Below are 18,200 nucleotides of genomic sequence, written 5' to 3'. Positions count from 1 at the left end.
TTACCACCTCCCAATTTTCGCTGTAATAATTAATAACACCGGGACCGGGTAGACCTTCTAACTGTACTACATTTCTTTAAGAAATATCATAACAAGCATAGCCAAAGGTACGAAATTAAGCGAGAGCGACTTATTATATGAAGTCATATCCACTTTTGCTATGATTAATAAAATGGTTAAAATCTAACGAAGTCCACCTTTTTACTGGATTGTGGTGAAACAAACCGTTAGTGAAGATTTTTGAATGGAATAAAGATGGCATACTTATGAGTAATTATGTTACCTATGCTCAGAGGGTAATCATTAGTAAAAAATATCTACACCTGATTACTTATCTTTGTTATGTCATTTCCAACTAGGACCAACAAACACAGCACCCCATACAAGGAGAACGCAACCTGTCAAAAGTAGTGCATTTTCTTGTGTACAGTTTTCATTGGTTAGACGCTTTAGCGCCTGCTGCCGTTGGAAGGGGAAAATTCTGAAAATGTCTTCCCCCTTTCCGTAAAACGTTCAGTATAAAGCTCGTCCAATGAAATTTGTACACAATACATTGCAATAGCGTCTTTTAAAGGCTAACTGCATTCTCCTTGTGTTTGTTGCTCCTAGTTTCCAGTAATTTTTAATAAATGTCTTTCAGTTAGTCCATTTTCTTTAAATCACTTCATAGTGTCAACATGGGCTTAAAGCAAGTGTCGGCTGATGTAGTTCTTTTCTCAACAGATGTCGAAATAAAAACAAGATGCTGAAGCTACATTTTGACTCAAAAGGCGGGACATAATAGTATGCTTCGCGTTGATTGGCTCGTTCGTAAATTTGTCAATAACTTCAATTATAGTAATTGTTTACAATATATTTTATATGGGATATATAATTTACGTTAAAGCTCACTAAGCAGAGTAAAAGTGGTCTAAATATAATACTCTATAATGGCTCTCTGACGACGTTATTGTTTCGCTATTTTGAATTTTAGCTTCCGTTCCCATTAATAGATGGCTCCACGCTCTCCACGAAAGTCATTTTTTTTGGAGATTCGGATAGATTCATGGCCATCTCTAATAACAGGGGCCTTTTCATAATACAGGTGGCAATGATAGAGCCGACAGTTGCTTTAAACACCACTCAACAAAATTTAGTTAAAAGTTAATACCGAAACAAACAAAAGTAGTTCAACAAAATATTTAAAATACATAAATGTACATTTATCTGATTTCATTTTCTTTGGGGGTAGGAGCTTACTCTTCGAGGACGGGGATTGGGAACAACGAAAAAATTGTCTCGTACATTCTTAGTCATTATCCATAATTTCATTAAACGTCGCTAGATGACTTGGGTATTAGCCTAGCTGATTATTATTACACAGGACTATCATCTGAAATGAATAGTACTGTAACACATTTCTAATTTCTTATTTCAAAATCTTGCTTTTTATTTTTAATCAAATTGTGGATTTACACAAATTCTGGGTTTTAGATTTTGCTTTGTTCAAATTTTACGACGTTGTGAATTTAAAGCAACTGTCGGCTCTATCATTTCCACCTGTATTATGATAAGCCCCTTGTTATTAGGGATGGCTATGAATCTATCCGATTATTCGAAAAAAACGACTAAAAGGAAACTAAAATTCAAAATAGCGAAGCAATAATGTCGTCAGAGAACCATTGTAGAGTATTATAATTAGACAAGTTATACTCTACTTACTTGTTAGTGGTCTTTAACCATAAATATATATCCCATATAAAATATATTGTTAAAAATTAGTATAATTTAAGTTATGATCAAATTTACAAACGAGCTAATCAACGCGAGAGGTACTTTTATGTCCCGCCTTTTGGATCCAAATGTAGCTGAAGCATCTTGTTTTGATTTCGACGCTAGCGACATCTGTTGAAAAAAGAGCTAATTAACGTTGAACCGACACTTGCCTTAAAGGGAATAGAACCTCCAACACGTTCTTTATGGAAGACCCGAGGGGTCCGACACTCTATCAAATTTCGTACACGTCAGAGATTTGAAAATTTCCAAATTTCAAATTTCTGATAAAATTTTGGCAAATCTTTTAAAAGTTTTTGGCAAAATTTAAAAATTTTATCGATTCAGACAAATTTCTCAAATTTAATAAATCTTATAAAATTTGATGTTTTTTCCGCAAATTTTTATGAAATCTTGCAACAAATTCATAAATTTCTACGGAAATTTAAAAATTTCAAATTTCTGATCAAATTTTGGCAAATCTTTTCAAATTTCTCAAATTATTTGGCAAAATTTAAAACTTTTATCAATTCCGACAAACTTTCAAATTTAACATGGTTTTCCGCAAATTTTTATGAAATCTTGCAACAAATTAATAAATTTCTACGGGAAATTTAAAAATTTCAAATTTCTGATCAAATTTTGGCAAATCTTTTCAAATTTCTCAAATTTTTTGGCAAAATTTAAAACTTTTATCAATTCCGACAAACTTTCAAATTTAACATGGTTTTCCGCAAATTTTTATGAAATCTTGCAACAAATTAATAAATTTCTACGGGAAATTTAAAAATTTCAAATTTCTGATCAAATTTTGGCAAATCTTTTCAAATTTCTCAAATTATTTGGCAAAATTTAAAACTTTTATCAATTCCGACAAACTTTCAAATTTAACATGGTTTTCCGCAAATTTTTATGAAATCTTGCAACAAATTAATAAATTTCTACGGGAAATTTAAAAATTTCAAATTTCTGATCAAATTTTGGCAAATCTTTTCAAATTTCTCAAATTTTTTGGCAAAATTTAAAACTTTTATCAATTCCGACAAACTTTCAAATTTAACATGGTTTTCCGCAAATTTTTATGAAATCTTGCAACAAATTCGTAAGTTTGAATTGAAATTTTAGTAAACCTCGTTTTGGTTTCCGTGTCGGTTGTTCGCTCGTTTTTACACACAATCCTAAGATTTGTGTGTATTAGTCTCACGTAAAATGTATATCAAATTTTTTAATAAAAACTTTTATTGCTGAATTGAATCTTTAATTCATATTAAAAGGCGGCGAATTTCAAATCTCTGGGCAGCTTAATGAAAAACGGCGAAACGGAACCAGACCGTTAGGATTCAGCGGAAATATCCATTCGGTTATATTAGTAAATATTAATGTTAAGTATGGTTTTCGGAGTAATTTAAGGGACCCTAATGTTCGTGGTTTTCTATTTCCGCCTGAAAGTCGACATAACGTTCCTTAATTTAAAACTATACGCGAATTTCTCTCTAGACATTTTTCAAGGCCGTTCTAATATGACCCAAAGTAGCAAATAAGTGTGGCACTTATCGGAGTAATACGCGATGCTCACAACGTATGACCTGAAGTAACAAATAAATGTGACACTTATCGGAGGCCGTTCTAATATGTCCAAAAGTAACAAATAACTGTAACACTTATCGGAGCAGTACGCGACGCTTGCAACGTATGACCAGAAGTAACAAATAAGTTTGATCTAAAGTAAAAAATAAGAGTGACACTGATCGAAGGAATCTTCGATGCTTTCAAAGTATGACTAACAAATAAGTGTAAATACAATTATGTGTGGCCGTTGATATATATTGTACAGTGGCGGACTGGGTCTAATATTTTGGGCTGCCAGAAGACAAAGGGCATCAGCTTTACCAACTATAACGCTATCCTGTTTGAGGGGCCCGCTTCATGAACGGTTCGTGGGGCCCACCTGTCTTGTTGTTTCTCACTCGGTCCGAATATTACGAACAAAGAGGTCGTCTTGGAAAGAGTTTTCCAAAAATTTATGTTCCTACAACAGGCCCGGACTGGCCCGAACGGCTAACCGGCGATCACCGGTCAGATCGGGGCCAACTCAAATTGGGGGCTAAAGAGGAAATATTTGGCATTAATAGGAAATGGGGTCAACACGATTGCATAGCCGGTGGGGCCCCCTTGTGGGTCGTTCCTTGCCGTGGTAAGGGGGCTTGTGTGGGTTGGGACTAAGCTGACGGTATCTGGCGGGTCTTTGAACATCAGATCCCTGACTTGTTCCCCCAACTCCAGACTAAACGCGACCTGGTTCCCCTAATGGTCACACCTTGCACGGTGGGGGGGCTTACGGAGGATTGTTGACCCAAAGGGCTGTTGGTTCAGTGACTTGTCTGTGCCCAACTCGTCCCGGAGGTGAGATCCCCTAACTGAAGTGACTGATTCCCTAGTGGTTGCGCCTTGTTGGTCGGGAGCTTCAGGGAGTTGCTTGACGTGCGGGCTGTGCTGGGTTAAGGTTTCCTATATCAGATTGGCCGTGCTTAGACTCCTGAATGTAACCGCCCTCTGTTGAGGTTTCGGGTCTCGACTATGGCCCGTCTAAAACTAGTCCCGCCTGTTGGCCGTGGGTGGCATCCTGTAGCCTGGGTGAGGGGGGTCCTGGTGTTTGAGTCAGAGGATGCAGTTGCGGTCGCTCAAGGCCCAACGGTCCCGCGGCAATACACTGCTTCGGCCCCTGAATCCGGGGTAGACAGGTGGTTGATATTGGCCGCTATCGATCAATCGGTTGTCCCTCGGGACAAGGTCAACTGGACTCCGGCTACTTTTTGTTAGTCGGGTCCGGGTATATCCGTCCCGTAGCTCTGATCTAGCGATGCTAGATCCCCTTGTTGGGCTCCATGATGGGTCTAGAGCGGGGCGGACGAAACTGTCACTTCTCAACTATGGATTCTAAAAACTCAGAACCCTCAACCTCTGGGTTGTCCGAACCAGCGCTTGACGCTGATTTGCCTCCAGCTCCTTCGGAGCCTTCGACTTAATCCACGCTTGCTCTCATTCGTGAGACTGTCGACCTTCTTTTAGAACAGCGAGATGGCCGTATTACGATCGACTTTCGTCGTGAAATGCGTGCCAATTTCAATGCCTTGACTGACATTATTGCTGCTCAGGAATGCACCATCGCAGGCCTGACAGCTAAAAACATTGAAACCACGTCCTTTGTGGACAAACATTTAACAAAACCAAACTTCGCCGAGGTTGCACGTCGTACTGGGGCCCCTCCCACGGGCCCGTCTAAGACCACAGTACAAAAAGTTGCCAGACCCAAAGGTCCGCAACCTCGTTTGCTTCCCAATGACCACGTCGTCCTGGTTAAATCCACGGACGCTAAGATTTCTTGTGCTACACTCAAACAGAACTTATGTTCGGAAATCTCTCCTTGGAAGGCTCGTATTGCCGTGCAATCCATTTGCCCTGGGCGTACTGGATTAGTGGTCCGTTGTCCTACGGCGGCGGATGCCACTAATCTGCAGTCTGCTATTCACAAATCCAAAGCTCTGACCAAAACCGTCAAGACTTCTAACCCCACTTTGGCAAAGCCAAAGATTATAATCTTTGGGATTGAGGAATCAATCAAGAAGGAGAACGTCCGTTCCCTCATTTTAGACCAAAATGATTTGTCATTTGGAGACGACGAAATTGAGGCCAAAATTTTGCCTTCAAGGTCGCAATGGTACCAAGAATTGGGTCTTCGAGTGTTCTCCGGCACTCTATAAGGCTCTCATGGCACTTCGTAAAATCCATCTTGATTGGACTATGTGTCCCCTTAAAGAATATTTTTTCGTACCTCGTTGCTTTAAGTGTTGTAAAATCTTTTACTGCCTCCGAATAAATGTGCGGAGATGCGCATAGCTACAAAGACTGTAAGGCTGCACAACGCTGTTGTCGTGCATGCCTTCAAAATAATTCTACCAGAGGTACTTCCTTTAAGACCGGTCACAAATCCATTGACCCGAATTGTCCCGTTTATAAAAGGGAGATGGAACTACGCAAGCAACACACCCCACTGCTGGTACCCTACTTTCTGCTTTTTGTACTAACACTACATTTTACTCTTTCTTTTCTCTGCTCTTTGTTCTAGTTTCCCCATTTTGTACCTGAGTTCTCGAACCCTTCCCTTTTCATCCTTCTGGCTCTCTCTCCTGTCATTCTTTTTCTGTACCTTCCATTACGCCGTTTAATAGGCCTTTGTACTTCTCCTTATATTAATTTATAACTCCTGTAGTATGGAAGCTTTTATAGTATTTCCGTGGAGCAGGAGTATAAAACAGACACCTAATGCATAGCAGGTGTTGCCCGTAACTAGCCAGTCCGGCCCTGTCCTACAATGAGTTAAAAGAGCGCCAGAAAGCTTCAAAGTTTGGGCTACAGAACAAAGCAACAGGGAAATGCGATTTCAGGGGTACGATGAATTTGCGAACGCGTGGAAACCATAATGTTAATGTTCGCTTAACAAATCTGGGTATCTTGGCAATCTAACAAGAGGTACAAATTGATATTTACCATGGCATTAAACAGTGTGAGTTGCAAAATACGCGGAATAAAATTTTAATTTTTAAACGACTTCAATCCTTTGGCAATCAACAGAGCAGAATTTTCACCGATTTTTTGTTTAGTTGCGAATATAGAGGGGGAGGGCGGCAAATTTATGGTTGGTCCCGGGTGCAAGAAATACACGCTACGCCATTGAAGCTAAGATATCCCTTAAAGAGATACACTGGCTTCGTTGGGCACTTTAAAATTATATAATTTCAAATTTAAATATCGAACTGCAGTAATGTTTCCTAATTACAATAAAAATTAGCGATTCTCATAAACTTCGGTCACACGTTGGAATCGATTTTGAAACGGTTTTGGATCTATATGGAAGAAATGTGGTTTTACGTCACGAAAACGATTTCGAAGCTTTTTGAAACGGTTTGAAGATAATTAACGTGGTTCACAATAGCTTTTGAGAACGGTTTTCCACCGTTTTGGAATGGTCAACTTCAAATTATTTTGAGCCACTTCGATAAAGTGATCGTTGAAAAATGAAAATATACTTTTCAAAATTAATTTTGATTTCTCAAAACGATCGAACATGGTTCACAAGTCTCGAAACTTTGTCGAAAACGGTTTGAAGCGCCTTGAATCGTTATGAGATAATGAGAGAAATGGCTAAATGCGAACCGAGCTCGAAAGAGCAGCTATAGATTTTAGAAAAAGTCATATTATTAAAATATTAAAATGGCCAAATCAAATCTCGTTAAAATTCTCAAATCCCTATCAAATCTCATCCAAATTTTCAAATCCTTATCAAATCTTATCCAAATTTTCAAATCCTTATCAAATCTTATTGAATTTTGCAAATCCTTATCAAATCTCATTGAAATTTGCAAATCACATCTAAAATTTGGAAATTTTGTAAATTTATGAAACTCCGGATAAAATTTCAAATCTTAACGAAAAGATTCGAAGATTTTCAAATTTCGTACGCATTTTAGACGAGTGTCGAACCCCTCGGGAAGACCCCAATAATTTCCTTTATTCCCTTCACAATCAGCGATTATCAGCGCCGCAAGTGTGAAAAGCCATGGGAGGCAGCGGACAATATTGGAACCCTCGGAGGGCGACAGAAATACCAGAGGTTATATTCCCTTTAAGGCAATAAGTTTTAACGATATTTTTAATTTACAAGACTAGGGAGTCTTTCACCATATCGTGGGACTCTAAAAAAAAAGACTAGGGAGTCCACCTCGAACTTTCGTCCGAGTCGGTTCTTTTTTCTTTCGCTGCGTGTTTTCGGTTCGCCCCCTTCTCGGGTTCGCTTAATCTTTTGCGCAGTTGTGTGTTTCCCTTCCCATTTAGGGCAAGTTTTTCTCTTTACGCTAAGGCCATTCTTATTCTTTATTCCCTGCATCGAGTCACGGCCGGTGCAAGAAGATGACTGGTATTTGTTTGTTTAATTCCCTTTTCATTGTGTTCCCGTTATTTATTCTTTTAGCGCTTGCGGGTTTCTCTTTTTCAGCTTCGCTCGTCATGGGTAAACGGGCTCATACCGCAGACTCTGGCGCGTCCTTTCCGAACCACCCCTTCTAAGGTAGGATTGGTCAAGAGTCCTCCTCCACTGATCTTCGTAGCTTCAGACTCTAACACTCCCCTGGCTCTATCGGCCAGGGACGTGATAACCTCCCCTGATATTGATCGCGCCGATATCTCCGATATTCGTCTATTGCCGAATGGACGGCTCTCCATTACTCCTATTAACGCTATCGCTGCTGGCAAGCTTCGAGTCATTAAACACCTCCATTCCATTCCGGTCAAACTGGTCGACGCTCCGAATCTCCTAGTAGTAGCGTAGTCCTTCTTGGGTTCTCCACATACTTTCCGGAAGGGGTTCAAATTTATGGTGAGCTTTTTTACGTCTTACCTTTTGAAGATCGTCCTATGCGTTGTCGCCAGTGTCTGCACTACGGGCACACTGAAAAGCGATGTCGTCAACCTGAAAACAAGTGGCGCTGCTCCCGTTGTAGTGAGACGCATCCCGAGACTGACAGCTGTACGAAACCATACAAATGCAACCATTGCCAGGGCCCCCACCCTAGCTTTTCTCGACTCTGTCCTATTTTTGGGGAAGAAGTTGAAATTAAGAAATACCAGGCGGAGAAAGGAATTACTTTCTCGGAAGCTCGGATCTCAGTCACTGCAAATTATGCAATATATCTGATACCGTAAATGCCCAACTAGATAACCTTGGAAAGTTTGGTAGGCGATATAAGTCTTCCGCTATGGACGTCGCCGATCCTTCCAATGAGTCTCGATTATAGTTTCCTTCAGTGGAATATTTGTGGCCCACCTAGGTTTCTTGTTTCAATTGTTAATCTAAACTTCTCCCACAGTTGTGGGTCTCCATGAAACTTGTCTTTCGGAATCTTCAACTCTCAATTTACGTTTTGGTCGTTACTCCGTCTATCGTAGTGATCGTTCTGGAGGGGGTGTGGCCCTGCTGGTCTCCTCCTCTGTTTCCCAGTTTCGTACTCCTCTCCCCAAGTTTGTCACACTTGAAGTTGTTGCAATTACCTGCTTTATTGCTAACCGCTGGGTGGCGGTTGCTAGCGTTTATGACCCTCATGGCTGCGCATCGCGTATCGACTTAGATCTTCTTTCCGGCTGCCTCGGAGACTCCTTTGTGATTATGGGTGATTTTAATGCCCATCATCCTTTATGGGGTTCACCTTTCACTAATGCCCAGGGCGTTCTAATGGCCGATTGGTACGAGTCCCTGGACAAATCCACGTTGCTCAACGACTGGTCGATTACTCGCAAAGGTAATGCTGTTCAGAATGACTCTTCGATTGACCTTACTTTCGTCAGCTCTGACTTGGCTCTTACATGTCAGTGGTCTGTGCTGCCGGATTCCGGCAGTGACCATTTCCCTTTTCTTATTAGCTGCTCCGAAGGTGGTGCTACTGTAAATGATGCCCCTCCTCGTTGGGATTACGCTCGAGCCGACTGGAATCGCTTTCACTCCCTTGCTGGCCAATTGTTTACAGGTTGGACTTCCTCCCCCTCATTAGATACCGATGTAGAGGCCTTTACTTATCATGTTGTCACTGCAGCCCATTCCGCCATCCCTGTCCATGGCTCTAGTCCTGGATCTCACTCTCTGCGAACTCCTCCGTGGTGGTCTTATCGTATTGCCATTGCCCTTAGAGCCGCTGCTGCGGCTCGACGCAGGGCGCATCGGACTAAACGCCCTGATGATCTTCAAACTGCTCGCCGGCTCACGGCCCGTGTTAAGTGTATTGTCCGACAGTCCCGTACCTCTTCTTGGCGTACTTTCTGTTCTATCTGATGCGCCTCCCCTTCCTTCCCTGTGGCGGAAGGTTCGCTGGTTTGACGCAACTCCTCCCACTTCTCCGATTCCCCCTTAGAAATCGGTCTCTGGCCCCGTTTCCTCGGCTGCAGCAGCGGCCGCTGACGTTTTGGCCTCACATTTCTCTTCTGCGGCAGTGGCGGGTACTAGGCATCGTCCTTTGGCCCCTGCCTTTGCGCCCTCCGCCCTTTCGCATCCTTTCACGTTGGATGAGTTTTTTTACGGTTTGTCCCGTACCAGGAATACTGCACCTGGAGCTGATCGGGTTTCTCTTTTATTGATTCGAAATCTTCCTATGACTACCCTCTACATTCTTCTTGGGATCTTTAACGCGTGCTGGTCAGCGCACTATATGCCTACCGCCTGGAAATCCGGCATCATTGTGGCTTTTCTTAAGCCAGGAAAGGATCCTAACGATCCAGCTTATTATAGGCCCATTACACTATTATCTGTTCTCGGGAAGCTTTTCGGGCGCCTCATTCAGCGTCGCCTTGATTGGTGGCTCCAATCGCTGGGTGCTCACTCGCCTTTTCAGACGGGTTTCCGTCATGCCCGCAGCAGTATGGATAATGTTGTCTATCTCAGCGAGATAAGCATACCCTTTCCACACAAAATTCTTGTGTGGCCGTTTTCCTCGACATTAAGGATGCATTTGGAAACGCCAATCATGATTTTGTCCTTCGCAAACTAACAGCGCTGGGCTTTGACGCTTCGATACTTACCTTTTTCCGGTCTTACCTCACGGACCGTGTCGCTCGTGTGCGGGTGTGCAACTTGCTCTCTTTTCCTTTCCCGCTGCTTCGTGGTGTGCTTCAAGGTGCTGTTCTCAGCCCGCTGCTAGAGCTCGGCGTTTGAATAAGAAATAATCACTTTATTTATTTTTATCCACAAAGGAAAATTATTTTACATGTTAAATTGCTATATAGCCGTGGATAATATCCATGGATAAACAGTTAATCGTAATTTTTATGGTTAATCAAAACTTTAGCGGTTAATTTATCTGTTTCGCCGAGCTCTACCCGCTGCTCTTCAGTCTCCTCCTGGATGATCTACCGCGGTTCTTCCCAGCGGTGTTCGGCTTGCGATGTTTGCGGACGACATTGATCCCTTCCTCACTGGCCACTCTTTGAGCCTCCTCAACCTCCATATGCAAGATGCGCTGGACGCGGCGTCCCGTTACCTCTCTTGTCGTGGCCTTCCCCTTTCCCCAGCGAAATGTGTAGCAATGTGTTTTTCGAGGAAGCGTGATGTATCCTCATTTTTTCACCTTCATTTGGATGATCATCCCCTTCCAATATCCCGCACTGCCCGTTACCTTGGAGTACTCTTTGACACTCGTCTTACCTGGCGTCCACACATTGTTGCTCTGCGAACTCGCTGCCTCCGGTTACTCGGCTTGCTCCGTTCAATGGCCGGGGCTCGCTGGGGTCTCCCCAGCAAATATCTCCGTACGCTTTACCTGAGTCTTATTCGGTCTCGTATAGATTACTCAGCGATGGCCTACCGCGCTGCATCTGCAACATCCCTTGCTCTGTTGGATCGCGTTCAGTCCGCCTGCCTACGGGTGGTACTTGGAGCACCGAAGTCTGCGTCTATAGGTGCGCTGGAAGTTGTAAGCTTTGTCCCTCCTGTCTTTACATCGCGATATACAACTTTTGAAGTACGGGATTCACTGCTTCACCTGTCCTCTTTCCCACTTTCTTGCAGAATGGATGTCCCCAACTAATCCCACTTCAGCTTCCCTTCGTGGGGCTCTAGCTCACCTTTCTCTTATTCACAAGGTCGACATTCTCTACCGTTCTATCCTACGTGCCCCTCTTGCGTCGTATTTTGCCCCCTGGACCAGATCACCGTTCTATGTTGACGCGGATTGGATTGAGGGGCCGAAAGCATCCTCTCTCCCAATGGAGTTGGCTGATAAATTTTCTTGCCGATGGTCTCTCTATCCATTGGATCACTGTGTAGTGTTTACCGATGGTTCACGTCGTCCTAATGATATGTACTCCGGGCTAGCTTTTCATATTCCTAGCCTACTCTTTCGGCATCTGACGCGTCGAACTTGCGGCAATTGTCCAGGCTGCCCTCTGGCTACTGGATCATCGCATTTATGACGCGACGATTTTCTCGGACTCCCGCTCTGCTCTTCCGATACTTAGCCGCGCAGACGGCACCGCACAGCGATCCATTATTACTCCCACTTGCTTCTCGGCTTCGAGATTGTCCTACGGCCCGTTTCTCTCTTCTGTGGGTTCCAGCGCACATACGGATTTCCGGTAACGAGTTTGCCGACAGAGCTGCTAAAGGCGCCACTACTTCCCTGGTATCGCTTTATATTTTCTCACCTGCTGACACTTTACAATGCCGCAGGACTCTTTCTGGTGCATTGATGACCTCCTGGACACTTCATTTCTCTGCGCTATCTACCGGACGTTTTCTGCATTCGGTCCAACCGACGCCGCAGTACCCAGCCATTTGGCGCCTCCGCTTGCGGCGATCACTAGAGCGTCCGTTCTTCTTGGCCCTGTAAGATCGCTTCCCTACTCCTGCCGTGCTTTATCGCTTCGATCGTGCGACTTCCCCGTCATGCTCAGCATGTGCACTACTCGGAGACCTTGATCATTTTTTTTTTCGTATCCCCGCTTCGCGGCTCACCGCGGCCCTTTAGTACGCTGCCTTACTGGTCTTCCGTTTCATCCTAGTGGCTCTCTTTTATCTCTAGCTCTTACCCACGCGCATCATCCGGCATCGCTGCGGGCCCTTTCAGTGATCCTCTCTCACCTCATTTCTGTTGGCCTTCTCTAGTCTTCTCTCTTACTTCTATAGCTTTAATCAAGGTGCAGGGCGTCTGAGGATTGCCTACGATCCGACGCCTTACTTGTTTTCTCACAAAAAAATTACAAGACTATTTTGGCCGATTTCTCTTCATGACGGTTTTCCCTATTATATTAATATGTATTTTTAGAGATTACGGTTGTACTTTCCTGTAAGGTTGCATACCGCTAACTGTAGCGTAGCAATCTATTTGACGATCAAATAAATACACCTATAAATTTGAAACACGATGGCGTAGGCTCAGTAGCGTAAATAACGGCACCCGAGAAATAAAGGGCCCCAAAACATTCCGCAAAAACAAAGGTCGTCATGATAAGAAGGGACCCCTAAACCAGTTGCGTAGCCTCATCCCCGACCTTCTCCCACTGGATGGGCCAGCCTAACGAACACTACACCACTATATTCGATAGGGCTCGAAATTCCCTTACGGTTACAGAGAAATCAAATGCCCAATTTTTATGGCTATTGAATTAATGCACTAGTACGGTTAGGTAGAATCAACGAGGTAGAATGTGAACTAGAGATACAAACAAATCTTTGATTCGCGGGACACGTTTTATTTGAGTAGGAGAATTAGGCTCAAGTTTCAACTTTATCCAATTGTGTTGGCGCCATCTGTTTCTATTAGCTTATACTTATGCAAAATATATTAAGGTTTAGTATTCCAATAGCACGATAGATGGCGCCAACACGATTTGATTAAGTTGTTCTCCAACTCAACAAATACTGTCCCGCGAAACGGTAGGTCCTGGGACCCAATCGAAGTCTAATGTGGCAAATTCAGGATTCATACACCGATTTCCCTGATTTTTCCAGGTGCAAAAACACCCAATGTTTTAAGATAACCTCAATAAAAACTATGTGGTAAACACTTTGTGACGACCATTTTTGAGGCACATGTTATATTAGGGGAACAAGGTAGATTAAAGCTATGAGCGACAAACACAAGGAGAACGCAGATAGCCTTTAAACACGCTAACACAGTGTTGTGTACAAATTTCTTTGAACGAACGTTTTACGGGCGGGGGGGGAGACAATTTACGAATTTTCCCCTTCCGACGGTGCTAAAACATCTAACCAATGAAAACTGTACACAAGAAAATGCACGACTTTTGACGAATTGCAATCTCCTTGTGTTTGTTGCTCCTAGATTAAAGTAACTTTTAGTTAAATCGTAAAAGTAATTTTAGCTTGATCGTCAATAAATTTATTAAAATTCTTTATCTTTCAAATTATCCCCATGTGTATCCGTTTCGGGGATTGAGTTGCGAATATTAAACTAGAGGTCCAATCAAAACGTTGGATTTCAGTATTTCGCGAAACAAGTTTTTAAAAAATAAGAATACTGCCGTCTGCTCCCGAATGACGAGAAAACTTTATCATTCTACCCGTGGCGCCGTCTATCTCTCAATGGTTCGTTCAAATAAGACGCGTTTTCCGGCAAAAATATTTTTTTTTCAAAAATAATGGATGGCGCCACGGGTCATATGATAACGTTTTCTCGTCATTTTAGAGGAGACGACACATTCGTAATTTTCGAAAAATTGTTTCGCGGGGAGCAGATTTGATTGGATCTCTAGATTAATATTCCCAACTCAATGGTTTCGGGGATTCCCTCTCTATCCGAAGGCCCGTTGTCGGCTTGAGGTCCATGGTGGTGTATGGCCAAAAGCTACCGTGCGCCCGTCGGAATATTTGGATCTTGGTGACATTCTCTTAATGGTGTAACCGAGTTGTCCCCTTTGTCTTTGACATCCCCCAGTTATCTTTCCTATTTACGGTCCCTAATTATCAACTTGGGATTCCGGGGTAGCGTTTGCTATGTTAGTTATTTTGGATCTTACGATTGTTAATTATTTGCAAATGTATTTTTAAGAAAATTTTCGCACGTGCGTGAACTCTAACTATAGCCTCTCTCTGCCGCTATGTTGAATGGCCAACGAAATTAACGTCTTTCTCGGTCTGTGAGTTGTAACGGACTCTTTGGGGTAAACTTTCCTATCTCTTATAAATTTCACTTATTTCCCAGATTTTTACTAAATAATGGTAAACTCCCTGACTTTTCTGTCGACTATCTAATAGGCGATTAAATAAGTTAAATAAAACATCTGCAAGTAAATCGCAAAGAAGTAATATTTCCGAGAGTCAGGAACTGCAAGTTACTGTTTATATAGTGCTTGTGGAAAATTGGAAATAAAGGAAACATCATCTGTAAACAGAACGTTGACTTTTGCTAAGCTTTAATATTTCAAAAAAGTTAAACTCTTGTTGCATATCTGGCAGTTACACAGCGCAAATTAAATTTCATTTAAATCAAATTGCACACGAAAAACCAAATCGCAAGCGTTTAAAATAGCAACTACGAAACATAACAAAACGTGGATAAAGCTGGACCGCTTACTAACCAAATAAAGACAATAACACAGACTAAACTAATTAATAGGAGAAAATTTGTTCGTTTATTTGAATTAACGATACATGTAATTCAATAGAGGAAAAACACTGAAAATAAAAATAATAATACCATGTTTAAAGTAGAAATTGATTTAAAGTTGTTAATACTGAACCAATTGAAAATTGATTTCCAGTTTTAAAATTTTAAACAAGTAAAATTTATATTTTTAGTAATTCACAATACTACATAAAACCATGTTAAGAAAATTGTTTTTAACTTTCTTCGACTAATATATTCGGTAACCTTTCTATAACTACACTGCAATTTTGCATAGTTAGCATAGACGGGATGGATTTGTATGATGATAAAGTTTCTTTTGGATATGAGAGATCACCATGTTTAAAAAATTTTGACGCACTTTTAAATCTAGTTACAGGTTTATTGAATGAAATTTTGTTAATATTGTGTTCAATTTCTTTGGTAACATTTTGGTCTTTTGTTGGGGGATTTTCAAGTTCAATAGAGGGTTTAGCTCCTAAGTCATTAAGATAATCAAAATAACTCAATATTGAACTTGAATTTGAAGTTTTTTTACAAATCAGCTGGGGTGTTGATGCTTTGGTTTCTTGAACAGTGTTCGAATTAAACCTGACTATTATTTTTCACTTCGAAAGTTTCCAAATCAATTGAAAATACATCGTTGATTTGGATTACCATATCATTGTCCGAATCCATTTGTCCTTTGTTATTTGGCGTGGTCAATTTGTTACAAGAATTTTTGTCAATATCTGGAAAAATTTTAACTTCACTATTTGGTTTTTCAGCAGCTTCAATACTACATATACTATCTTGGCATACGTAGACAACTTCAGTATTTATGTACGTGTTAATAGAAGGCATTTGCATTTCAGTTCCCATTGTTATTGAGGCTATGGAGTTGGTAGCAATTTGAACTATGCTAGTTTGCTTTTCGACAGTGGTTTGTTTTACAATTTGGGTCATTACTGGGCCATTATATTTAGTTAATATATTTCCAAACAATTCAGTTTCCAAATTATTTTTTTGTTGTATTTCGCGAACACCAAGTTGCGTTTCAGTATTTTGAACTTTCATGTTTTCATTTACTTCCTCTTGTACAGTAAAGCTTCCATTTGGTAAATCGGTGGGTTTATCCGATTCTTTGGCTGGATATGATTGGTAATCATTTTCATGAAGTTTCATGTTGGTAATTCTGAACAAACCACTTGAACTTATAACTTCCTCCTGATGTGGCTTATCGAAGCTTTTGTTAATGGGTTTTACTCTGAAAATACCAGAATGAAGTACCCTATTATTAGTGTGTACTGTTACTTTCGAGATGCTGTTAACTTTGTCACAAGTACAATTAATAATATTGCATACACCACATATAGGACTTGACGTGGAAACATTGCTTGGGGCTACAGTGGATTGGTTTGTATATATGGCTGGAAAGTGAAAGCTCTCTGGAATTTTTTCAATGGCATTGGAACCTGCTTGATGGTTATAAGTGGCAGTACTTGCAAAATTATTATTTACAACTTGCTCCGGTACTTGGAAAACTGGAGGTTCAGATTGAAAAACTTTACTTTTTGATTGATAAGAACCGAAATTGGCACATTGCTTGGGATCATCAGACTCAATAAGAGTTCCAGGTTCCAAAAATGTATCCAATTCAAGTGTTGCTTTATGAACACTGGCCAGGTTAACATACTTTGGAGTATTACTGGTACTTTTAAAGCAAGATGTCTTGTGTTTACGCAACAAGCTGCGATATGAGGTTCCATAGCCACAACTTTTACACAAAAACCTCTTTGGTACATTCTTGTTGTGAATTGTGACATATTTTTTATCAACTGTTGGTTGAAGGATTTGGCAGATTTCTATGTGCCTGGTATAGAGTTGAGCATCGCATGTTTCAAAATCCAAATTATGGCATAGAAATTGAGTCACACAGCTATGCTTATTACTTTTTGAACTACAGTTTTCTGAACAAATACCATTTTCTAAATGCTTATTGAAGAATCCTTTGACTTTGGTAGTATATGAACATTTTGAACATTTGAACAAACGACCCAAGGTGTGAACAGAAAAAGGTTTTTCTATATTACATTCGTCTGGAGTGTTGGGTGTGCACATATTACAATTATAGGAAGTGGAGTGATCTTTAGGTCGAATTGAATACCAAGGAATCAGCGAGCCATCGTTTACTGTGACATTAGGTTCCGAGGGAATGTCTCCTTCCTCAATTTCATGATGACTTTTCAGAGGCTTTTTAAGATATCTCTTAGATTCTTCTATTTTACTATACCTACCACTACATGAAAACAGTTTGTTTCTGGGATTTTCAATCAAACTCTTGTAGTTGGACGTGAACGGACAATTACCACATCTAAACAGCTTGCAAGTTGAATGAACTTTCATATGGTTCTTTAAATAGTAATTATCAGGAGTAAAATAAGAACAGAGGCCACATTTCAGATCTTTGACCGGTCTTCCATCTTTACGTTGCCATTTCTTGGGATTTTTTTGGGGTGCCATGAAGAAGGTTGTGTTTCAATATGACACTCGGGTAAAAGGTCGTAAAGACGTACTTTGTACATGGAAACCTTTCTCTTATAAATTTTGGTTTTTGGAAAGCTGGCATTGTTCACATAAAAATTTACTATTGTGGGCAAATTATAAATAAACCGACATTGTAAATATTTTAAATTTAAAAAATTTCTATTAACCAAACTGCATTATCACAGCTTGGCTCTCCCATGGAAAACCTCTAATTGTTTATAATTAACCCAATGTTTTATGATAAATGATTCTCTAGACTTATTTCATTTTTACACTGATTTCAGATATTTAAATATAAATACTTCAAACCTCATGAATATCTTACTATATAGTTGTTAATCACAAGTCTGAGCACATTTCTTAAGTCTGTGGTTTAGGTCATTCTTCTACAGGACTTCATGCTGGCTCCCAAATTGTATAACAAGTTTGAAGTTTCGCATTACTCGTGGATGATAAAAATAAAAAAAATCCATCATTTGTAATGGTCATTAAAATAACTTAATTTTCATTACGAATATGATTTGGTTAAACTTTAATATATTTTTTTAAATATAAAGTAATTAAAATTCTAGACAAACAATAATTTGAAAAAACTTACAACCGTTGATCGGCACGGCTCCACGTGCTTTCGAAAACAAGCATTACAAGCTTATTTTCTAAATTAGCTTGTGGTGTCAGCAAAGGCCTTAGACACCAAAACTTATTAAATGTAAAAAAGATCAAACTATAAAACAGAGT

At 40.6% G+C, this 18,200-nt stretch overlaps 1 protein-coding gene across 1 annotated transcript; it reads right to left on the bottom strand.

Moving 5' to 3' along the window:
• Nucleotides 1-15,075: 15,075 nt before the first annotated feature.
• On the bottom strand, nt 15,076-17,849 carry LOC149958344 (uncharacterized). Its single transcript, XM_090164935.1, has 2 exons — nt 16,487-17,849; nt 15,076-16,390 (listed from the first exon to the last, which is right to left on the bottom strand). Exons 1-2 carry the CDS (start codon nt 17,436-17,438, stop codon nt 15,522-15,524), a joined length of 1,821 nt encoding a protein of 606 aa, XP_090021061.1. The 5' UTR covers nt 17,439-17,849; the 3' UTR covers nt 15,076-15,521.
• Nucleotides 17,850-18,200: the final 351 nt, after the last annotated feature.

Source organism: Leiobunum rupestre, chromosome 2, assembly GCF_980474605.1.
Source record: "Leiobunum rupestre chromosome 2, qqLeiRupe1.1.hap1, whole genome shotgun sequence".
Taxonomy (NCBI): Eukaryota; Metazoa; Arthropoda; class Arachnida; order Opiliones; family Sclerosomatidae; genus Leiobunum; species Leiobunum rupestre.
This window is presented reverse-complemented; position numbering and strand designations above follow the sequence as displayed.